The sequence below is a fragment of the Eurytemora carolleeae genome, unplaced genomic scaffold (assembly GCF_000591075.1).
Source record: "Eurytemora carolleeae unplaced genomic scaffold, Eaff_2.0 scaffold165, whole genome shotgun sequence".
NCBI lineage: Eukaryota > Metazoa > Arthropoda > Copepoda > Calanoida > Temoridae > Eurytemora > Eurytemora carolleeae.
The window spans coordinates 242,936-267,254 of NW_019396076.1; the positions used below are offsets into that span (position 1 = coordinate 242,936).

Genomic DNA, 24,319 nt, shown 5'->3' on the forward strand with positions numbered 1-24,319 from the left:
GGGGGGGGGGGGGGGGGCGCAGATGAGGGGAGAAAAGAAGAACTCTCAGTTAACGATAAATTTCTTTGAATTAATGGGAGAAAAAATCCTTTCAATTATGTTGCTTTCGTGTAAAAATATTATCAAGAAAATATATAAACTCCGGATTTGATATTAAGGTTACTTAAAATACAAAAATTCCATCAAGTTTAAGAATATTCCAGTTCATTTTTAACAAAAAATAGTAATTGGAAGAATGGATAAAAGACGACTTTTAACCATCCTTCTGAAATTATGATATTATTGAATGGAAGAAAAGTTGTGAAGTACTTCTTGCAAATCTAAATCATCCAACAAGATCTCCTAAAAATATACCCAAATAAACAACGGAATTATCATTCAATATTTTTAAAAAATCATCTCAGTGTGTATAACTGTCCGAAATTTTTAGGTTTGAAGCTTTTGATCAAAAAAAATAATTTTGGACACCCTTAATGTTGCTTGTTGCTTGTTGCTTGTTGCTAAGGATCGATTTTGCATCACACATATATAACATAGTTTTAATATAAATAACATTTCTTTATGCGTAATTTTAGAATTTTCCAGAAATACGTAGTAGAAAATACTTCGCATCTTTAGCAGTATGCGTTCTGCAACTTCAATCTGTCAAGACATGAACATGCATTTTGTCACGTGTTTTGTTCAGAGGTTAAAAATAAGATCTGATGTTTCGGGAGATTGCACTCACGTCAAACTTGATTTGCACGGAATATTGAAATCTTTTATGTTTTCGATCATAACTCCTCTCAATGAAGAGCTATTGAGAAGAACAAACACGTTTTGAATATCTTAAATGTAACCAGATTAATTTGTTTTCTCTTACTTGTGCATAAAATCAAAACTAGGAGTTACGAGGTATAAAAGTCGTAGCAGTAATGGCGGATAATGGGGAAGAGAAGAAGGGCAACCGCGGGAAAATTGTCTTTTTTTAATACTCATACCCCTTTAAAAATCATTTGTTTTCCCAAAAATCAATTATTTCCAAGTTCAGCGAAAACATACGCTAAATTAAAAATTTCGTATATACTGATCAAGTATGTCTGATCAAGTATGTCTGATCAAGTATGTCTGATCAAGTATGGATTATATATCAATGTTTATAATTTTGAAAATTTAGTGTTCTCAGAGCCCGCGATTTAAAAGCTTCGGCTCGAGTCTTAATACCTTAAACGCAGCTTTAAGACCCAATCTTAGACCCAACTCTGACAACAGCTTGTGGAGCTTGTGTCACGTGATTGACAGCTGCGAGATCTTAGGCTCGACTTAAGGAGTTAAGCCCAATGAAAATAAAACCGACCTTGGTTGGTTTTAGTGAAGAATAAGGCTCAATGTTGGGTCTTGTTCTCATCAAAACCCGGAATGCACCAATTCCAACTATGAAAATCCGCCAAATACAACATTAAACCGGTTTTATGAACTAAATTCTGTTGAAAAATAGATGCAACTTAAATTCGAAAGCCCGAGCCGTAAATAAGGCTCAACAACAGCTTAGACCCGAGTTGTATTTTCTTGAATTTTTTAAATCGCCGGCTCTGTTGTGGTTTCTTTACAAAAGTGACTTTCGCATTTCTACTGCAGGAAAACATTAAGGAATTAAACAATTTTAAACCTAGAAAAACAGCAATATCTTCCACATCATTGGTCAGAAAAAGGTTTCAATGGTATCGTCGTGAATCGGCCATTGCCATCTTAGCACAGAGGGTCGCTTAATATTATGGTTTCAGTTCTTTTAAATATTAATATTCAAAAACTGGAAAAGTTTTTCGCCGACCCCTATTTTATTGAATGATGGGTTGTCCTTAAATAATAATAATCTAAATTGCTCCCAGCAAACAACTTATACAACAGATGTAATAAGACCAGTAATATCTATAGCATATTGTGTAATGTGTAGTTCCTATTTTTATTTCTCCCCCCTGTTGCCATGTGTAGAAAATATGCATTTGATAGTGTTGCTATCTGAGTCTGGTGGGCAATTAAAATAAATTTTTATAAAGGACCTAAGGCATATTTATGCATATTGAATTTATTGTTGGTTTTATATAATACATTTTATCAAAAGAAAAAACACAGGCTATTACTTAATATTATTATTACTTGGTCTGGTCACAATTTCCTTGCTTTATTTTACTTTTTTTATTAAGTACAATTTGCAGTATGCATTATAGACGCTACAGTACACATTTTGTAGATGGTACGCAGAGATGGTGGATAATACGAAAGTTAATCATTAAAAACGTCGCAACAGTTTTGGGCTTTGGTTGTACCCTACTAAGTCCCTGAAACGTTTTTGTAGCCCTAGATAAATTCCATTCATTCTAAAACTCCGACGCGCTTGTTTCTGGCTTTAGTTTAAAAGGAGTAATTTTCTAAATACTGGGCGATTTTTGCTGGAGAGCGTGTCTTGTAAGTTATCAATCTAGCATGTGAGGTCTTCTTCATGTTGTTATATTATAGATAAACAGCTAAAACTCTGGAATAGGAAGACGACTTTATATATATATTGATGTAAACATTCCTCGTATAAATCTAAGCTTTCTTGAAGCTTTAAGGTCAGGGACTCATAGTTGGAGCAGATTACTTCCAGGATCTCAACCTTAAACAGAACCATCATCAATTCATTATTTAGGTTTTAAGTTAACAAATATAAGGAGAATATTCATCAAAGTGTAATCAATTTTCGTGCAAAACTTGCTAGGATTACAGAATTTGAAATAACAAAGGTTGTAATCATGGATCATTTTTCCAAAGTATAACTTATTTCTCCCAAAAATTCAAAATCCGCAATAAAAAGTTTTCCGTTCGTCAGCCGTCTTGTTAATGATAGAATCTAACCTCTGATGGTGTTGACAGCTGTTGAGAGGCTAACCACGCCTCTATCCTGGGATGGAAGTGGGAGGTGATTGTTCGGATATTAATCAAACTGTTTGTCACTTTCATGGCGGTATCTTTAAACTCCCCTCCACTCTGTTAACATTATAAATATTAAGTTTGTGTTCATGCAGAAAGTCTCCTTTCAATTTATCTTCAAGCTTCAATACCAAATTAATAGATGGAGAATTCTATGTCACGATCCAATATAGTTTGGGACGTAGTGTACCCTGTAGGTTACAAATATGCACGTTATAAATTTAAGTTGCCTTTAACTTACCATGGAGTATCTTAGTGCCATAGAATACAAATTGTTGAACACGTCCTGGCATCTGAAAAAAATATGTATACATTATACAAATAATAATTCTCGGACGCAAAATAGAATTCATAGTGGGCCACAGATCATTTATGAAAGCCCTGTTTCTTTCCTGGAAGTCGTTTCGAGACCAAAAAAACAGGTTTCTAGAAACCAACAAACTGGTTTTCAGAGCCCCTAAATAAACTTGCTTCTAGAACACAAAAAGTGGTTTCGAGACCCAAAAAAAACAGGTTTCTAGAAACTAACAAACTGGTTTTCAGAGCCCCTAAATAAACTTGCTTCAAGAACACAAAAAGTTGTTTCGAGACCCAAAAAAGGGTTTCTAGAGCCCCTAAATATACTTTCTAGAATTCCATTAAACCGGTTTCTAGAAACCAATAAACGGGTTTTTAGAACACAACAAGTTGTTTCGAGACCCAAAAATCAGGGTTCTTGAGCCCCCAAATATACTTGCTTCTAGAAACGCATTAAACCGGTTTCTAGACCCAAAAAGCTAGTTTTCAAAGCCCACTAACAAATTTGTTTCTAAAACACCATGAAATGGTTTCCAGCCCCAAAAAACTGGTGTTCTAAGTCGAGAAATAATCAAAATACATGTAAACTGACTCCCTAATTAACTGGTTTAGAGATCCCTAACAAACCGGCTTAAATTAGAAGTTAATAAACTGGAGGTTCATACGTCCTAAAATCTACAGCTAGAGCAGAAAACCTCTAGGTTCACCAACCTGACTAGTTCATAGTACAGTTCATCATAACAGCTAGCAGAGGGAAGGAAGGTGTCTCCATAGGTTATATAAATATTAAATATATTCACCACCTAAACATTTTATCAAATCAATCTATTTTCTTTCAGTAGCTTTGTTAAAAAGCTATTACTAATAGGAAATCCCCCCTCCCCACCCCCCAAAAAAACTAATTTAATCATTCGCTACATTTAAGTTGAGATTTAAATGATTTTTAAAAATGTTAAATACAGTACGCAAGATCACCTGCAAACAGAGTCCAAAAACATTTAGTTTTTTGATCATTGTTGCTTCATTGCCAACTATAAACTTGACCAAACCTAAGAAAATGGTCGGATAATTAAGAATATTTGTTAACGGATATTTTCACTTTCTTAAAACTCAAGTGGAGGATAAAAGTTGAAAGAATAAAGAAGAGTAATAGTTTCGAGAGGTTTGTATTTTTAATTTATTCTCTTAATTTAACTTTCAATTTTCTGTATCTAACAATCCTATATTTGTAATCAACAATATGTTCAGATATTGACGGTAGCAAAGCGGTTACAGGCGTCGACCTAACATCATGCGACCCCCCAATTAAAGGGTGCATGCTCGAAGGTACAATTTAAAATTTCCTCTGAGAAACAATGATTTAAAAAGTATTAAATTTTATCAATTTCCTTCTCATTCTATCGTGACGTTCGAAAAGAATCGGGAATGAAAATGTTAAAAGAAGGGTTTGCTTGAAATTATGCAGACAGTCCCTTTAAACTTAAATTTAAATATTTTTTGGGGCTTTTTTACAAGTTTTCATAGAACAGTCATATCAGAAAGACCCGGAATTAATGGACAGCTGTTCAGGCGACTATACAGTATACATATATATATATCTCTGGCAATTTTAAATGCTCAAAAAAGGCTGACCACATTTTCAAAATGGCAGGACATGTTTATTTGTTATTTTTGTTTCATCAATCATATTTGTAAAAACATTTCAAAATGGCAGGACATGTTTATTGGTTATTTTTGTTTCATCAATCATATTTGTAAAAACAGATTTTTAAATCGTCTAATTAATTGAAAATTGATTCCGGGTCTTTCAGATTAGGACTGTAGGTTATCCATTTACCTATCATAGCGGACCAGAGTTCTCTCCAGTTATATGTTATCCTTACTCTACACCGTCGTTGGTAGGCTAACACCTTGAAATATTTATAAATTGAATGGGGGATGGATACAAAAAATAAATATGGGAGGGAACAAGAGATGGATATGGAGCGTTTAGAACACAAGAAATAAATATGGGAGGAAACAAGAGATGGAAATGGAGTGAGAACACAAAAAAAAATATGGGAGGGAACAAGAGATGGATATGGAGTGAGAACACAAGAAATAAATATGGGAGGGAACAAGAGATGAATATGGAGTGTTTAGAACACAAGAAATAAATATGGGAGGGAACAAGAGATGGATATGGAGTGTTTAGAACAAGAAATAAATATGGGAGGGAACAAGAGATGAATATGGATTGTTTAGAACACAAGAAATAAATATGGGAGGGAACAAGAGATGGATATGGAATGTTTAGTACACAAGAAATAAATATGGGAGGGAACAAGAGGTGGATATGGAGTGTTTAGAACACAAGAAATAAATATGGGAGGCAACAAGAGGATACCTTATATTAAATGGATATGGAATGGAGTGGGTATTAGGTATGACACAAGAAATACATGGTATGGGATGGAAAGAGATGGATGGTTGATATGGAATAGATATAGGATGGACAGGATACAAGAGATGGATGGTTGATATGGAATGGATATAGGATGGACAGGATACAAGAGATGGATGGTTGATATGGAATGGATATAGGATGGACAGGATACAAGAGATGAATGGTTGATATGGAATGGATATAGGATAGACAGTATACAAGAGATGGATGGTTGATATGGAATGGATATAGGATAGACAGGACACAAGAGATGCATAGACAATAGACATGGGATGGATAAATTGATAGAATGTAAAAAATTATTTTTAAGATATGGGGGGAAAAAATGAAAAATTGGACCTGGAACGGCAAGTTTCTTCATCATTTTTCATACTTTTAACCCAAAAAAATATATATTTTCCCTTAAAAATCATTTATTTTCCCCAATAAACCCTAATCTTTGGTACTATGCGTAAGCATACCTAACTTAAGGGGAAAAAGTTGATTTTCAAAGAGGGGGGGGGGGATTAAACTAAAATGGATTCAAATCAATTTTCCTACCTTATGGACACATCCAATGGCTAAAAGATGGAGCTGCAATGGTAACCGTTTCATCATGTGAGATCTTGTAAAATAAGTTTTTTTAAAGATATTAATTTTTATAATTTTCTTAAAAGATTCTCTAAAAAATTCTTAGGAGCAGGGATGAATAATAATGTAATAAGTTAATCTGATGTAACCTTAAATCAACTTAAGAGGGAAGGCACATTCCTTATTACAAGCTTAGTACATAATACACATCCTCTACCGGGGCAGAAACCTCCGATTCAAATACTCATTAATCTTTATTCTTTAACTTTGAACCAGTGATTCGAATTTACACTGGTAGTAGGTAGTTAAGCGACCTTGCTCAAAATCATTAAATTTAGTCCGTGTCTAGTAATTATCATTTATCCTACCTGATGAATTCCACCATTAGATCAAGAAGACTGCAAACTAGAGCTCTTCCATGGAGCTCAACCTCACCTCCTCCTTTTCTAAACAAAAACCTTGAAAAAACGGTATTTTTTATTATTTTTGAACTACACAGTACGTCAATACACATTTAACAATCTACGCCTTTCTTTTAATAATCTTTGCTTTACGTTTAGCTCTTTGTTGCTAATATACAAATCTTTTTTTATTTACACTTTCAGATTTAAGACAAAGAAGAAGTTCGTAAATATGTTTTAATTTATTTAAAAAACTAATACTAAAATATATTAATTAGAACAAGTAAAAGATCATTGTTTTAAAAAATTCAAAATAGTGAATCGGCATTTTTACAGGCAATATTTTTTATTTTTATCAACCAAAATTCTCCCCCTGAGCTGATTTGAGGCCCTAAAACATTGGTCCCCTGGTTTTGGATTTATTCCGTTTATTGAACACAATTTGAAAAACAGACAGATTAGCACAATATATATAAACAATAAGAAAAATGTGAGTATTGAGTATTACGCATTGCGTATTAAGTATTGAGTATTAAAAATGGTACGAAAGCAATAGTCAAATCATATCAAAAATATTACAAAAACTTCCTAGTCTTAATAGGACAAAATACCAGAACAGCAGGAATGAGAAACCTATGAATCAAATGGTGGATACAAAAAGGCTTAATTTCTATGCTTCTATCTGGAATCCAGATGATAAATCTACGAGTATTCTCAAGTAACTAGTATACCTGTGCCGCATAGGAGCACGATGTAGTTTAACCTTGAACACCAAGTTTGGATCATGCATCAGAGCAGTAGCATACTGATCCTCTTAAAGGGATTGTCAACATTAATTACAACCACCTTTACATTCAAAGTGCAGTGCTAGAAAAAATCTCAAAAGAACCCTTCAAACTATTAACTCAGAAAATGGCATTTTATCGTTAATCGCGACAAAAGCAACCAAATGTCTGATTTCAGCGAGAAAAAGGAGTTCGTGATTTTGTTTATTATCCAATTAAAAGAAAGTCATAAATCGCTAATGGCACTTTTTGTATAAGGGTAATTTATCCCTGTTTAGTTTGATAGAAATGACAGAAAAATGAATCAGTAAAAGTGAATAACTAAGTATCTAGAAAGCAATTAGCGAGAAAGACTAAAAATCAGTGCTTATGATCCATTTCATTTTGATGCTGTTCCAAATCCGTATCTTTGATCAGGAAAGTTTCTTTAGTATTTACTGATTTTTTATAGCTTATTATTATTATATTATTATTATATTATTATTATTATTATTTTTATGCTAATGCTTGATGAACCATTCAACAGTTGATTTCCTCAACTGTTGAATGGTTCATCAAGCATTTAACTTTGAAAGCAAAAAGTTTCATTTTGCAGTTTTAGGATGATGTTAGGTACTCTCTCAAAGGCAACTTCTCAAGTGGAAAATTCCCAAATGTGCATATTCCCAAGCGTTAACTTCCCAAGTCTGTCCTAGCCGCAGCGCTCGGCCCCCTAACCCATTCTAGCCGCGGTGCTCTACCCCCTATCCCATACTAGTCGCAGCGTTCGGCCCCAATGACACCCTGCGGCGCCTCAGATGGCCAAACTTAACCTTAGGGAAGTTGCCGCCCGGGAAATTGCACATTTTGGAAGTTGCATAAGAGGAAAATGCCTTTGGGAAGTACCTAACACCGATAGACGATCTTGCCAAAATGTTGCAGATCCTAAGCACTGCTATAAATAAAATAAAAAACATACCTGTAATACATGTTAATATAATGAAACATAATGTTATATTCTTCTCAGCAATCTCAGATTTAGTATCCTTCAAATAAATTAAATTAAATAGATAAATAAGTATTTATTCATATTGAGTATTGAATTAAAATTATTAAAATTAACCCTGTCCTTTAGTGTGAGAAAGCGCTAATCTACAGCGCCTGAACTTGATAACCACAGTAAAAACTTTATATCAGGCAATTAAGTGTTATCCATGAATTACAGCTAAATCGTATTTTTGCAATCTCTCATTAACCTTAAAAGACTTCCAGAAAGGAAATAACCTAATTTGCCGAAATAAAACAGATAAAGATTAGTTCTTTGTGAAAGGGTTAACAATACAAAAGTTTCAACCTCAGTAAGATTAATTTTTTCTTCCGGCAAAATTTAATTGTCCTGTAATTTGAGCCTAATCTTCCAAAAATCTAATTACCTGCATAGCAATACTGATGTATTCTAAGAAAGTGACAAGCAGGTTGACCGACTTTAGATCTGCTGCATTCACAATATTATCATCAAGGTTTCTAAAATATACCTTACAAGTAAATCATGGTTTTACGAGATGAATAGATTTATAAAGACAACACCATTAGACCTTTCAATAGCACAAAAATAGAACTCTGACTGTCCGGGTTTAATGTTTTAATGGTGCCCTATGGTTGTTAAGGAGCTGATCATCGGATCCAGTGGTTAAACGATGTGAGAGTGAGGACGAAGACTTTCTGTTCTGGCATTGGCGGAGTTGGTTCTCTCTCTCCCATGTACTGGACGCTGACATGCATCCTTCTCATTGGGGGGTGGGGCCTTGCCCCTCTCTCTCACTCCTCTCCTACCTCCCTAGTTCTGTTTACTTCAGTCTTCATCCTTCCTTCAAGTGAACCATTTCTTCTTGCCCTCCATCCCTCCCTTCTAGCTTCCTTTTATACTCTCTCTCCTTTATGGGGTTTACGGTTACTTGGTTTCTTTTCCTGGGCCGCTTTGCGGTCTAACTATTTCCTACTTTTACTAGCAAGTTCCTGTAAAATCTAAACTATTATTTTAGAGCCTGACAGAAGAAGGATAAACCAATGTGATTCACTCAAGAACTATATATACAGGATGATTAAATAATCAAGAACATAAGTTAAAAGAACGTCAAAATGTAATTTTCTGTATTTTAATAACTAAGATATAAAGTAATTTTATCAAGCATATTAAAGGCAACTAATATTGGCACATTAAAAATGTTAAAACTGTAAATATGTCATATTTAATCCAAAGTTATCGTGGTAAATAATGATCGTCATGTTGCAGATGATCATGGGAGATCAAGATCAGTAAAGACTTACTCCCTAATCCTATCTCAAGAAGTGATCCGTTAATTCAAATGACATGCAAGGTACAAAATAGTTATCAAAACTTTGTTCGGAGATCATATAAAGCATTAGATTCATTACTTATATTGCAGTTGTTTGATCCAGTTGATCATCAAGAGTGATCAGTATAACCAGGAGTTCTTGAGGCTCCAAAGCAGGTCAATAAACAGAACTTGTTGAAATGTATTCATTTTAAGAAGATACTTGATGTTGAAACGTGATTTCAACTGATTGATCTTTAGATGCGGAACAGGACTGATACGAGATATCTTTACCAGGGCTTCCTATCTACAGTTTGATCCTACATTTTATATTTACCCATCTACACCTCAGTCAGCTTTAACAAAGGTCTCACGGTGATCTAACGGGATCTCACGGTGATCTACAGCACACAGCTAGTCTGGAAAACCTCCCAAGTATTGTTTAAATCTAACTTGTGTTAAATGATAGATTAACAATAATTCCTATGCAGGCAGAAAGAATCTGAGGACGACTGTACGTATCATTTCTGTACTACGTATTACTGTTGCTCTTTCAGAATAAGATCGTTCCTGACCTAGATCGTTCCTGACCTGACTTTAAACTAATTCAGGAATATCCTGTTCTACATGCATTAATTCTACAGAATCAAGGAATCAGTCCGCAGTGTTCACAGGACACACAGGTTATTATTATCTAATAAACCTAATCAACCTCAACTCTGTGATATCCACAATGAAAACTAGTTGCTTATAGTTCTTCATATTCGCAGAAGAAATTATACTGACGCACGGAGAACTTGAAACCTGATAAAACCCAAACAGAAGACATTTGGATCAGCTTGTGAGAAAACCAAACCGCCATTAAATGTAAGATTTATATTAGAAAGCTTGGGACATCATTATATTTCGTAAAATACTTTCATGTGCCTTTTGAAACAGATGTTTTAAGCTTTCATAAAGTTCTCATATAATGCTTGTATCTGGTCGTAACATTTCACCATTTTGAAATATTGGATTTTAATGTATTCTGTCAAATGACTTTATCTAGTCACAACATTTTATCATTCAGCACATTTCATATCATCATATCATACTAATTATGTTTATATTTTTAGCTTGACAGCAAATGATGATCAAGAAATAAATTTTAAAATAAGGACTTGATTATTTCTGTGTATGGGGTGGTGAAAAAACAATACACTGGTTAAAATCAGTTACGCACTTCTATTGTTCCGACGCTGAAAATTTAATTGAGGGTCAGCTAAAAGATGAAAGGTGCACAGTTCCCTTCCGGTATTTTCTTTCATTTAATCTCTACCAACCTTTTACTGTGGCCACAAGTTTGTGTGGGGCTCGTTTTCCGCCTTTGAGGATTCGGCCCCTCACTGTCCCATGTCCTCTTTTCCTAGACTTTTCCTTGACCCTCGACTTAAGGCTGACCTGTATCTACTTATATATTACTCTCACTCCTACTCCTAATCCCTTAGTGCGCAAACAGGTAGCTCGTGTTCACAGCTTCAAAATAATTAACCAAACTAAACCTTCATTTTATCAAAAAAGTTCCAGGTCCCGATTAGTCTCATTATTTGTGGGTAACCCTGTCCTACTTCAAAGTTACTAGTTCAGATTAAGTAATGAATTAAGGCAATACACAAGATTTTTCCTAAAACAAAGGTTTAAAAGAATAAAATTGTAATTATACATTCAAGGAAAATCTAATAAAATCAAAAATCTTTTCCAGATGATTTAAAAATTCGTAGCTTGGGAGCTGACATCACTTACTCTGAATTAATATTTGATGATTCTGTTTGATAATGCGCCAGGGTAGTAATGAAGTTCCTGTTTAGATGAACAATCTCGTAGAGGGCCATCAGGGCGGGGTTGTGAGATCTCAACCTCTCATTCCGTAACAAACTGTCCTCCTAAAAAGTGGAACAAACTGTTAAACATAATCTCTTCAGAGGCCGGAATTACTGAGTTGCGAGAAGGCGTTGAACTAACTACCGCTGGTTAATATCCTGAATCACCGATTAAAGTTAAAGATTAATGAGGATTTAGGTAGTGAATAGGAGAGTAAATCGGCGATTCAGGATTTGAACCAGGCGAGGTACTTCAGCGACTTCCAATTAATTAAATTCAGTCCCAAACTTTCTGTACATAAGGTGGGGGGCATGTGATTTTAAAGATAGTATAAAGGGTGAGTTTAAAAAAATCACTTTTTTTGACTCCGCCTGTATACCTTTGAAATATTTTCAGCTAGATTCTTTAGTATTAAAATGGGAATAAAAAGTGATCTATATCAGAAACGTATATAGGGGGAAAGCAGGGGTGTATATTTTTCAGAACCCCAANAAAAGAAAAGTTTTATTTTTCCCTTAACATAATTTTTTCCTCCAATTCAGCGAATAAAACCCTGAAAAAAAAATATAACTTCTGGGGAAAAGATTTTCTTTTCGAGAAAATATACACGAGACGAAGCCATCCCCCTCCCCCCCGGACAAATTACTGTATAATTTCCATCAGCTTTCATGTTATAGATTTTCTCGTAATGTAAAACTTTAACTGAAAACTCAGCTCTACAATCGATCTCAGAACAATATCCTAGTAGATTCTATTTGAAGAAAAAAATCATGTCGTTTAAAAAAATTAAGAGTTTAGTTTTTAACCTGGATAAACATTGTTCCCACCATACTAGAGATAGTTCCAAGCCAGCTGGAACCCGTTCCTTCCTTCACTATCTCCTCGTACTTATCTGTATACCCGGAGAGACTGCTGGTAACAACCTACCAAGATAATTAGGATTTTTACTGGCGTTAACGTTTTGAATATTTCTCAAGTAAAAAGCAAAAACAACTTTTTTATCCAAAACAAATAATTTTCCATTTAACTCATAAAAAAGTCATACATCAAGAAAAAAAAGGTAATATTTATTGAATTGTGAACTGTGAACTCTACCCTGCCCTACACCAACCTGACTGTATCCATGAAGAACCATCTCCTGATCTAGGATTGACAGCTTTATAATATACGGGTTGGAGGAATCATGCTTCCTGAAATCAATTAATCAATAGGTATTATCAGTCAACCTACAGTAACGTATCAATTCGAAAATATTTAACCACAGAATCGGTAAAAAAAAGGTAATAAATCATTCCAGTCGATCGAGCAGTACAATTTTCCATCCATCAGTCAAGAAAACTAGTCAATTAATCAATTAAATCAATAAAAATTTCCATGTCAACTCAATTAATCAATCTTTCGGTCCGTCAAATATTCAATTAATAAATCAGTCAACGAGACTTATCATGCAGATAGTCCGATAGTTGACAAAAAATCAACTAATTTTTTAATAACTTATATAACAATTCACATAACTGATCAGTGATCAATATCAATGAACGATTTAAACAAAATGAACTCAACTACAGTACATTTTGTTAATTTACTTATAACTGGAAATAAAGAAAATTGTAACTTTAGTTTTTTTCTGGCGGTAATTTTCATGATTCCTTCCTATATGAAATGTGAAATGTGAAAGGGATTAAATTAAAGACGACTTTTGTGAATCGTCATATCCCCGATTTTGTACCTGTACTGAACCAGAAGGGTAAGGATTGTAATCGCTTGATGTCCGTGGACAGCTCGTCTATCTGTTTGTGACAATTGTAAAATTAAACTGTCAAACACTGAATATATAAGGAACACTTAAAAAGCAAAAAACGTGTGATGCCAAAAAATTTGAAGAAAAAAAATGAAAATTCAACGAGTTTTAGTTTTTTTGGCACTTTTTCACAAAAACATTTTACAAATTGGAATTTTTTTTAAATGAACCATGTATCCCTGATGTGATGAGTAGATACTCAAGGAGCGTATTAGAGGAGACATTATCCGTCCCTGTCACCAGAACCAAGAGAAACTTCAAGCATAGATCCTAGATGATATTGGAATAGTTCAGGGGAGATTAGTTCAAGCATATATCCTGTATACAGATAATGGAATAGTTCAGGGGAGATTAATTCAAGCATAGATCCTGTATACAGATATTGGAATAGTTCAGGGGAGATTAGTTCAAGCATAGATCCTGGTACAGATATTGGAATAGTTCAGGGGAGATTAGTTCAAGCATAGATCCTGTATACAGATATTGGAATAGTTCAGGGGAGATTAGTTCAAGCATAGATCCTGCATACAGATATTGGAATAGTTCAGGGGAGATTAATTCAAGCATACAGTGTATACAGATATTGGAATAGTTCATGAGAGATTAGTTCAAACATATATCCTGTATACAGATAATGGAATAGTTCAGCGGAGATTAGTTCAAGCATAGATCCTGCATACAGATATTGGAATAGTTCAGGGGAGATTAATTCAAGCATACATAGTGTATACAGATATTGGAATAGTTCAGGGGAGATTAATTCAAGCATAGATCCTGCATACAGATATTGGAATAGTTCAGGGGAGATTAGTTCAAGCATAGATCCTGCGTACAGATATTGGAATAATTCAGGGGAGATTAGTTCAAGCATAGATCCTAATATCTTGAATACAAACATTTTAACTTGATAGTGTAAAGGATAAAAACTTTACCTTGAGACAAACTGGAGAATCTTCTGTAAGGAAAGTGTTAATTTGGTTTAGTAAAGAGGACATTTCTTGCTCGGCTCTATCAAACCCTACATTATTTTCTAGAATTTAAACCAATTTGGTGAAATATTTATTTTAATAAGAACCAGATATTACAATCAACAAAGTCTACTTGTCCATATAGTTCAAAGGGACCATACATTTGGTGAAATATTTGTTTTAGTAAGAACCAGATATTACAATCAACAAAGTCCATTTGTCCATATAGTTCAAAGGGAACATACATTTGGTGAAATATTTGTTTTAATAAGAACCAGATATTACAATCAACAAAGTCCATTTGTCCATATAGTTCAAAGGGAACATACATTTGAAAAATGACTCTTGTCCAAACTGTAGAAAATCCGTAGTTTCATTTGTGTGTTTTTTTGATAAAAAAACTAAGATTAACGACTGCGGAACCTCGATGATTTTCTTTATTTGAAAGACCACTCAAATTTGAATTAACATTCCCAATAATATAATATTATTACCGATAAGAAAATTGACTAGATCGAATCCAGAGAGCTGAGCACATTTCTTGTAAACAGCTCGAACAACTCCTGTCAGGGTTTGCAGAGCGTAAACAACCTTAATCTGAACAAAGGAACATGTTATGCAACAAGGAAGTAATTGGGGTTTTCTTTAAAGGAATTGGAACAAGAAAGTTTTCACGAATCTAAAAATTAAAATTCCATCTAAAAACTGCAATTTAGTGACTTAAAAACAAATTTACAACAAAAAATAAGGTGTGATATGAAAGATTTGTTTTAGAACAGTATTTGTTATGATCCCAAAATCTTTTAAAAATTCCTACTCATTAGATAAAATCATCATTTATTTTATTTTGAATTTTTAATCCCGCGTGAACTGTACCTGATGTGTATTGGATAGATGTGTAATACATTCATGAACTAAACTATTTAAGTTTTCCCTCACCCCTGACAACTGGTCAGCCTAAAATTAAAATCTTGGTCAACATAATTTCTGTTAAATAGAAGAAGAAAATTAATTATTCAACCAGTAACTGAAGGGATGACCATTGTCCTTTTTCACAATCAAAAATAAAAATTTTCTATGCTTTAAAAAATTTTAACCAAAGATATTAACCAGAACGATTGATCAAAATTGAAAAATTGTTTAGTTTGATATCTTTGGCCAGAGTAAAAATTGTGTATAATATAATAAAAGCAAACTTATCGAGCATACAATTTTAACATAGCTGGCAATTTATCAGATCTTTGTGGAGCCTCGTTAAAGTCCCAAACCTAAAACGTACCTAAAAACGATACTGATCAGTACCTGTAAGGCTCCTATCTCTGACTCCAAAGCTCCCATTTTTGGTTTTAAAAGAAAGAACTCCTCCCAGAAGTTGATGTTACCCAGAGTAACTGATTCTCCTCTGAATATATTTTGCATCAATTCCTAATTTCGACTTAAATTCATGGTCAGATTCAGATTTTATTATTTAATGTCCTCTTCGGACAAGTACATTTCTTATTATACTAACTCTACTTATACTTTTCCTGTTTGTCTGTTTATAATGAACCTCAAATGCCAACATTTATTATTTTTGAAATGCGCAAATTTAAACAGAAAAATTCACGAAATACGATTCACATAAAAAAATGGTGGCTTGAGGGAAACGGTTAACAGCTAAATTTGTTTTAAGAAGCCTAGCAATATAAAATTGAATAAATTGTTGGGAAAAAAACAATTAAAAATACATTCTTATTCTTAACAAAGTTTATCGGTAACATGGCAGTGCTTACCTAAAAAATCCTTCATAGAGTTGAACTATTTTCTCCTTCAAAACTTTCTTTCCCCTGAACAAAATGAAATAAGCTTGTTAACAGTTATACAAAAATAACAATTTAAAAAGTAAAAGTAAGTAAAATAAAGGAATTCAGCAAAAAATAAAAGAGAAAGAACAAAATTTAGATTTTTAAAGTTACATTAGAAAACAAAACAAAAAACTAATAAACAACAAATCGAAAAAAGCTATTTTTTGCTGAATTCAAAGATTGTACAATCAAACAAACTTTAATTAGAAAGCTAACTTTAGAAAAAAAAATTTTAAGATTAAGTGTTATGGCAGAAAAAGAAAATGAATATAGATATATTTCAAAAAGGACAAAAACATCTATCTCACCCCGATCCGCTCCTCTTTCTCATACTCATGTTTGTTTTGGTCTTGTAGTTTTTAAACCATAGTAATCTGCAATTAGGAAAAGTAAAGCCTAGTATCTACCAAGCTGAAGAAATATTAAAAAACAAAAAATAACAAGTTTATTTTATAAACCAGGCTTCACAAATGAAGGGATTGTTTAATAAAAGCTTTTTACTGTCAAAGGTACTGTAACCGTCATTTCATGTGACCTTCTATCGATCGTGACATGTACAATTCAAAATGGCACCCCTAAAGGCTTTACTGACCAAGTATGAATTAGATAGATTAGATGATTTTTTCTATGACAACTGTTTCCATTTGTGACTTACGCTTTCTTGATTCAGAAACGATGGAGAAATCATCAGAATTAAACGCTTATTAAATCAGAAAACGACATTTTCTTCCACATTATTCATCAGATTAAGGTTTACTGGGTACCGTTGTGAATCGGGAATTCCTCTCTTTGCATAAAGGTTCACTTGAATTAATGCTCACAGTCCCTTAAACGGAGAAAATTTGAAATAAAGGCATATCCCTTTATTTGAAAAGAATTCTACTTATTTTAAATTTTATTAAAATGAAGTCAACAAGTTGCATAGTTATAAGTTAAAATTCTAGAATAATTACTATATTTTAGTCTACCTTACCAGATAGGAGAACGAACATATTGGCGCCTGCATATCTTTATTGCTCATAAAAGAGTTTTGAGTGAAATAATTTTTTAAAGAAATAATTTGGTTTCTTTTAAATGAATGAGGACATTTTTTACTCAAATTGAGATAGCATGTTTAAAAAAGGTTTAAATAATAAATTTTTGCGAAGTTATACCATTAGAATTGATGTGAAGTGTATTAGTATATTTACATATTATTTCCCATTTTTAGGCCGTCGATCTTTTTTTCTATTTTAAAGTCTGACTTATTGAGATGTATCAAATTTCAGAGGGGGGTGGGGGAAATATTAAAAATTGGAATAATATACACCCCTGATAAAATCAATGCCAATTTTGTCAATAATGCCTCTTTCAATTAATCCACAAAATCACTAAAAATCACATACTAAAATCAACATAATCACAGAATAAGACATAAAGTTAGCTGCCATTTTAAATGCCCAATTTAATCATGTAAGTTACTTTACGGATTATTAATTCACGAGACAGCGCCAGTCAGAAGATTAAAGTTATTGACTAATCGTCTAATATTACAAATCATCATATTAATTCACCAGTACTTGTTACAAAAGGAAGACAAAAAACTATGACAATAAATAACAAAGAGTCAAAATAAAAAATTTACATTGAGTTAGATAAAATAACTTTAACGAGATAAATATAAAATCACTAAGTAAATAGGCAATATTTGACAATATGTTTTGTCAGTAATGACTGAAGTACAGTGATAACCATAAAACTGAGGAACAGGACGACGACATTGAAGTAATCTGATATAATTTCAATTCATAAAGCAAACTGTTTTACACTGCACAATTACTGTGTTTTATGTTCATTGCACTATTAACAATAACCTTTTAGTCATCTTCCCATTCCACAACTTTATGAGTCCCACTGTAGCTCAGCTATCAACTGGAATGTTAACTGCACTACGGGTTAAATGATTATTATTCTCATTATCTTAAAACTATTACCAGTTTTGTTTAGAGTAATAAAAAAGTTTTATGAACTGAGAGCTCTGCTTAAGATAACAAGGACGACAAAAAATACCCTTGTATAGTGGAAGTGAAGTAAGCCGATTTTTTTTGATTTTTGATTTCTGTTTTAAAAAGAGAAAATATTATTTTGGTATTACCATAATGCCCTGTTAACAATTTACTTCGGGTTTTCAACGTATGAATTGAGAATAGATATTTGATATAGGATCAATATTTAATACATAGTATACTGTTAACCTAAGTATACAAAACTAACACCTGTAACACCTACAGTGTGAGAATTAGCAAGAAAACGACACAAATACTTTTTTCTAATTAATTACAATAAAGGAAGTCATGATTCCAAACTCTACTTTACTTGGCAAAATGGAGGACTTTGGGCTTGAGAATCGGAAATGTCAAAAAAACGACTTGCACTTTCTTGACATATATTAAATAGTGCACAAATGATTTAATAGATACTTTATATTTTCATTTACTAGCTTTTATTTTTACAACTAGGTCCATTAATATTAGAATATGATTAAAGCTTAAGAGATTCTAACGCGTAAAAACTAATTATCAAATAATCACTGGTCACAACAATACCAACATCATTTTATTGTGTTCAAAACACATGCAGTAGGCGGTTTTATTGTGTTTAAAACACTGTCTTGTACGCGGAAATAAAACGTGTTTAAAACACGCTGTGTAATTCTACGACTGAGTAATATCTGACTGGTGTCGGTTTAGAACCGACTAGGTTGCAAAAAATCATGGAAAGGACGGAGGTTGGGAGAGGAGAGGGATAATAAGACCAGGATTTACAACACCTTCCTAAAAATAATATTCATATCTTCAGGCTTTACTTCTATACAGTGAGACCCATAAAACTGTGGAAACAAAGACGATCTTTATGTTGATGTATTTGATGTAATTAATATTTTACTAGTAGCATAGTCCATTGTACACTGAACATTGAACAATTGTCGTGTTTCATGTTTATTCGACTGTTAAAGGCCATAACTTCGTTTTTTTCCACAGATTAATGGATTTAACTGTATTTGCTCATAACGATGTGAGTTAATATTTCGGATACTGCTAAGAGGGATTTTATACCTGTAAACCGTTTTGAGAAGTAGAGTGAAGCTTCATATGATTCTTCAAAGTATAACTTCTATTAAACCGTTTAGGACAGAGATGGCAAGAGAAGGGCATCTCACCACTGTGGATTAAATTATGCTCCTGAAAAAGAAATAGGTTCATAAAATATAAATTTTTTAAAAAAGATTACCCTATTTTTAGCTACTTTTAATAGATCTTCATAAGGATATATATATTTTGAAGACTGGAGGAAAGTGAAATAAAATACAAGACATATATTAGCAAATTTGTCCACCCTTTTGAAACTTTGTAGTCAAAAATTCATTTATATTCCCCAAAAAACAATAATTTTTCACTAAAAAATAATTAATTTTCCCCTTAAAAAATGTTTTCCCCTTAACAAATTAATTTTCCGGTAAAAAAATCAATTTTCCACTATAAAAATTAATTTTCCCCAAAAAAAATTATTTTTAACCTTAATAAATTTTTTCCCCTAAAAAAAATTATTTTCCCCTAAAAAAACATTTATTTTCCTCGGCTTAACATATCTAATATCTGAGCTGCAAATGATTTTTCGAACAAATATATAAAAGTAGAATTTTAACTTTACCTTTAAATGATGTTTCATTCTAAACCTTTTAGGGCAAATAGAGCAGGCGAACGGTCGAGAAGGATCCTGAGTTCCAGTATACTGACGTGTAGGATCAAATGCAGTTGTATAGGATCGAGACATATCTGGGTAGGATCGAGATGCATCTTGGTAGGAGCGAATCTTGTCTCCGGAGAACGCAGCGCTTGTAGAACTGGGCGAGAGAAGACGTGGGCTCTTACTAGATCTTTAACAAAACCAAGATTAAAACACAAGATCAAAATTAAGATAAAAACCAAGTTAAAGGTAATGGTAATGACGGTCAAATCCAATATTTGACCTGTAAAAAACTAAGTCTAAAACTAATATGCAATGAATATTGACTCCACCTTCTGCTGGAAGATGTCGGATATCCTCTGGTTGGAGTAAGGTTCAATCCTGCAGTAAGAGCAAGAGGAGATGGTAGAGGAGTGAGTGTTGGAAAACTGGATTTAGGAAATAAGGACTTGGTAGAATCTGGGGACGTTACCTAAATAAAAAGAATATCATACATTTTAGTCCGCGGTGCTTAGGATCCATTTCATTTTGATGCTGATCCGGATCCTATGTCCAGGTCATAAACATTTTCTTAAGATATATTTATCTAATTTTTTTCGCTTATTTTAATACTTAACAGAGACTTCAATGTTTTAATAATTAGTCAGTAGTGAACAATGGATATTTGTGTGGTGAGAGAAAAAGTAAGTTTTAATCAGGGTTTGGTTGGTATTATGCCACTTGGATCCGGATCCAGGAAGCAAAAATGTTGCGGATCCAATGAATCCAGATCCTAAGCACTGTATTTTATATAAGAAAAATTTACTCAGTGGCTCAAACGATCACGATATCATACCTGGAGATTATGATCGCCGTTGAAGGACGAGAAATCAAGTTTAGAAGATCTCCGATCAGATTCCTCTGAGTCGGTCTGACTGAGATCCTCCGGCTCCGAGTCGTGCTTGGTGTCAATGACCAGGTTGTTACTGTGCTCCGGATCCTCCGTTAGGTTCTCCATGTTCCCATTGCTTCCATGGTTCTCTTGGTACTCTGGTGCTCCAGACTTTGGAGATGTTAGGGAGTCAGAGGAGGATGAGGAGTCGGAAGGTTCTGTTAAACCTGAAAGTTTTTATTGTTAAATATTTCCTTCCTTTATATAAGGTTGGTTTTGGTAACCACAATTTTCATTTAATCCTTTATTTACACAGGTCCATGTTTAAACCATATCTTTACTAAGGAATGGCATTTACCCTAAGAAATAAAATCTAAGATTTAAATCCTTTGAAGGTTTTAATTTCCATTGGTGCTAATTCTTACCAGGGTAAATGACATATTTAACAACAAACTCCATAAACAATAAAGAACGGGTTGGTCAAAATTGCTAAAATCTACAATTAGTGAATCACGTCAATTATATTGTATTCATTCACAACTATAGAGGTGTAAACTTGTGTGTAGGATGACGCTAATCTACGTATATTGTACCAAAAAAATGATCAAAAATTTTTAACCAAATATTTGTTAAACAAAAAACTTCAAATATATTACTTTTTTCACCGAAAAATTATTTCATAAAATCTTAATGTTTAAGGTGATAAATTCCTAGTTTAGGGGGATAAATTCCTCGTTTACGGAGATAAAATACTAGTTTAAGGAGATAAATTCCTAGTTTAAGATGACAAATTTCTAGTTCAAGCTGATAAATTCCTAGTTTAAGGTGATAAATTCCTAGTTTAAGGTGATAAATTCCTTGTCTAAGATGGTAAATTCCTAATTTAAGGTGATAAATTCCTAGTTTAAGGTAATAAATTCCAAGTTTAAGATGACAAATTTCTAGTTCAAGCTGATAAATTCCTAGTTTAAGGTGATAAATTCCTAGTTTAAGGTGATAAATTCCTTGTCTAAGGTGGTAAATTCCTAATTTAAGGTGATAAATTCCTAGTTTAAGGTAATAAATTCCTAGTTTAAGGTGATAAATTCCTTGTCTAAGGTGGTAAATTCCTAATTTAAGGTGATAAATTCCTAGTTTAAGGTGGTAGATTCCTAGTTTATGGCAATAAATTCCTTGTCTAAGGTGGTAAATTCCTAATTTAAGGTGATAAATTCCTAGTTTAAAGTAATAAATTCTTAGTTTAAGGTGATAAATTCCTTGTCTAAGGTGGTAAATTCCTAATTTAAGGTGATAAATTCCTAGTTTGAGATGATAAATTTCTAGTTTATGGCGATAAATTCCTAGTTTAAGGTGGTAAATTCCTAATTTAACATGATAAATTCATAGTTTAAGATGATAAATTCCTAGTTTAAGGTGGTAAATTCCTAGTTTAAGGTGGTAAATTCCTAGTTCAAGGTTATAAATTCCTAGCTTAAGGTGGTAGATTCCTAGTTTAAGGTGATAAATTCCTAGTTCAAGGTGATAAATTCCTAGTTTAGGGTGGTAGATTCCTTGTTTAAGGTGATAAATTACCTTGAACTCCTAGAAGCCGAGCTGCCTCCATCAGAGGAATGATGAGATGTGAGGGTACAGTTATCTCTCCCTTGTACATAAAACCTAGGATCAGCTCTAGAACTTCCTCGGATAGATCCGGGATGTATACGATGGGATGACCAGGACAGGAGCTCTTATCTCCAACCATTCCTTTGCTCAGGAAGATATGACGGAAGTAAGTGGAGCAGGTCACCAACACGAGACGATGTGCCTAAAGAAAATATTTGTTAATCAAAACAAAGAGGGATGATTAGACTAGGCTTCCAGGGGGTTAAACACATCTCAATCATGTTATAATTTAAGATTTTAAAAATCCCAGCAACACTGGATTTGTTGCTGCTACTGTATTCCTGGGGTTCCTAGCTTTCGTTTGATATGCATAAAGCCATAGTTAAAACATTTTCAATTTCGGAGGTCATTTAGGTCATTAGAGGTCGTAAGAGGTCATTAGAAGGTCAAACAATGAATTTGTTGCTGCTACTGTATTCCCTGGGTTCCTAGCTTTCGTTTGATATGCATAAAGCCATAGTTGAAATATTTTCTATTTGTGGAGGTCATTAGAGGTCATTCAAATTCAATTTGATTTTATTTTATGAATTTCGATCACTAATTAGGCGTGCATCCAAAAAATTGGAAGATTTGAACCATAAATGGAGGCAGGGCCCCCCCCTTACATCAAATGTGCCAACTCCACCATCCCCTTTTCAATAAAAAAATCACCTCTCTTCAATAATCCTCTTCAAATCTATGTAATTGAAGTTTTGTTATTATTATTGAAATTAGGTGGAAAAAAATAATCAATACAGCCAAGATCTATATTCCACTTATTTGCTTTATACTTTTAATGTTAAATAATTATCAATTAATTATCAATTTGAAAATGTAAACTCATTTTGTAAACAGATACATATATTTAAGCAATAAACTATATCGATCTATCCATCTATCTTTTCTTATTACAGCCATATCCCTTCCCTCTGGGGTCATGTGACACCCTTAAGAAAATTTAGGCCCTTTCGGTTCTGCTGTTTTGACATTCATAAGAAAAAATAAGGCTAGCAAACAAAGTTTAATTAATAGAAATCCCTTACAATGAGTTTATTACTAAACAGTACCTGGAAATTCTTTTGGCCGGCGCAAGACAAAGTCACGTCAGAGAGACTACTGTCAAAGTCCTAGAATAAAGATGTCAAAACTAAAAAATACTTTTCTTCTGTCTTAAATGAGAAATTCTATGGGAGCAATGTTAATTTATCTACAAATTGCAGGATTCAAAGTTTGGACTGTCACCTATGTTTTTAATCAATTTCAAAATACTTCAGTTTAATAATGACTCCGATCGTCTTAAAAACATTTAAAAATTTTAATCACACGAATAAGATACAAATAACTTGATTTTTTTAATATTTTAACAACGAGTACTTGCCTGTATTGGAGTGATGTGTTTAAGGAAAGAGATGAGTGATGAATTATAATTGTTCCAGGTTAGATGATACTCCGCTATTTCACCTGCACCAGGAGAATCCACTCCGGGTACACTCATCTGAAAATATTATCATAGATCAAATTCAAACAAGGATGAAGACTAAGGGCGCGATCTGATATTATTATCATAGATCAAATACAAACAAGAATGAAGAACGTAATCTGAAACTATTATCATAGAAAAAGTTTTAACAAGAATGAAGACAAAGGATATGATCTGAAACTGCTTTCATAGATCAAATATGAACAAGAATAAATAATAATGACTTGATCCTTAAAATAAAACCGCCCAAATAGCTTTCAATCCCATCATTTGAAGGAAATATTGGAAGTAAAATGCCTTTATAAATATCTAACTTGTAGCAATGGCATTAACAATGATGCACTTCTAGCCTTTAGCTGACCGAA

The 24,319-nt window shown here is 33.2% G+C and overlaps 2 protein-coding genes and 1 long non-coding RNA gene across 5 annotated transcripts; 1 reads left to right on the forward strand and 2 right to left on the reverse strand.

The window, feature by feature from the left end:
* Nucleotides 1-2,485: 2,485 nt before the first annotated feature.
* Nucleotides 2,486-16,624, reverse strand: LOC111714481 (UPF0668 protein C10orf76 homolog). Its single transcript, XM_023489604.1, has 22 exons — nucleotides 16,545-16,624; nucleotides 16,165-16,218; nucleotides 15,695-15,794; nucleotides 15,269-15,349; nucleotides 14,887-14,989; nucleotides 14,357-14,442; nucleotides 13,604-13,694; nucleotides 13,353-13,449; nucleotides 12,735-12,813; nucleotides 12,430-12,546; nucleotides 11,546-11,685; nucleotides 8,861-8,951; nucleotides 8,407-8,473; nucleotides 7,395-7,476; nucleotides 6,631-6,708; nucleotides 6,233-6,296; nucleotides 5,084-5,156; nucleotides 4,222-4,295; nucleotides 3,958-4,049; nucleotides 3,191-3,242; nucleotides 2,875-3,006; nucleotides 2,486-2,635 (listed from the first exon to the last, which is right to left on the reverse strand). The coding sequence occupies exons 1-22, from the start codon at nucleotides 16,571-16,573 to the stop codon at nucleotides 2,486-2,488; spliced, it is 1,932 nt and encodes a 643-aa protein (XP_023345372.1). The 5' UTR covers nucleotides 16,574-16,624.
* Nucleotides 8,958-11,428, forward strand: LOC111714389 (uncharacterized). 3 transcript variants are annotated; one of them, XR_002767968.1, is made up of 5 exons: nucleotides 8,958-9,805; nucleotides 9,875-9,940; nucleotides 10,025-10,198; nucleotides 10,375-10,446; nucleotides 10,534-11,428. It is a non-coding gene; the product is annotated as an uncharacterized LOC111714389 (long non-coding RNA). The 3 variants fall into 3 exon arrangements; XR_002767967.1 differs by having other exon boundaries at nucleotides 10,025-10,446; XR_002767966.1 differs by having other exon boundaries at nucleotides 10,025-11,428.
* LOC111714380 (zinc finger E-box-binding homeobox 2) lies at nucleotides 16,610-23,995 on the reverse strand. The gene is made up of 8 exons (XM_023489479.1): nucleotides 23,853-23,995; nucleotides 23,542-23,601; nucleotides 22,406-22,637; nucleotides 20,798-21,060; nucleotides 20,295-20,434; nucleotides 19,927-20,152; nucleotides 19,332-19,457; nucleotides 16,610-19,049 (listed from the first exon to the last, which is right to left on the reverse strand). Exons 1-8 carry the CDS (start codon nucleotides 23,967-23,969, stop codon nucleotides 18,987-18,989), a joined length of 1,227 nt encoding a protein of 408 aa, XP_023345247.1. The 5' UTR covers nucleotides 23,970-23,995; the 3' UTR covers nucleotides 16,610-18,986.
* Nucleotides 23,996-24,319: the final 324 nt, after the last annotated feature.

What these genes read in the sequence shown, in the direction of transcription:
- LOC111714481 (XM_023489604.1), bottom strand. Translation starts at nt 16,573, where the DNA reads ATGAGTATGAGAAAGAGGAGCGGATCGGG. An exon ending in TCTAGTCAATTTTCTTATCG is followed by an intron (nt 14,443 to 14,886) that starts GTAATAATATTA and finishes AAAATAATGTAG; the next exon opens with GGTTTGATAGAGCCGAGCAA. An exon ending in ACTCTGGTCCGCTATGATAG is followed by an intron (nt 4,296 to 5,083) that starts GTAAATGGATAA and finishes CCATTTTCTTAG; the next exon opens with GTTTGGTCAAGTTTATAGTT.
- LOC111714380 (XM_023489479.1), bottom strand. Translation starts at nt 23,969, where the DNA reads ATGAGTGTACCCGGAGTGGATTCTCCTGGTGCAGGTGAAATAGCGGAG. An exon ending in CCGGCCAAAAGAATTTCCAG is followed by an intron (nt 22,638 to 23,541) that starts GTACTGTTTAGT and finishes TATTTTCTTTAG; the next exon opens with GCACATCGTCTCGTGTTGGT. An exon ending in ACGGCGATCATAATCTCCAG is followed by an intron (nt 20,435 to 20,797) that starts GTATGATATCGT and finishes CTTTTTATTTAG; the next exon opens with GTAACGTCCCCAGATTCTAC.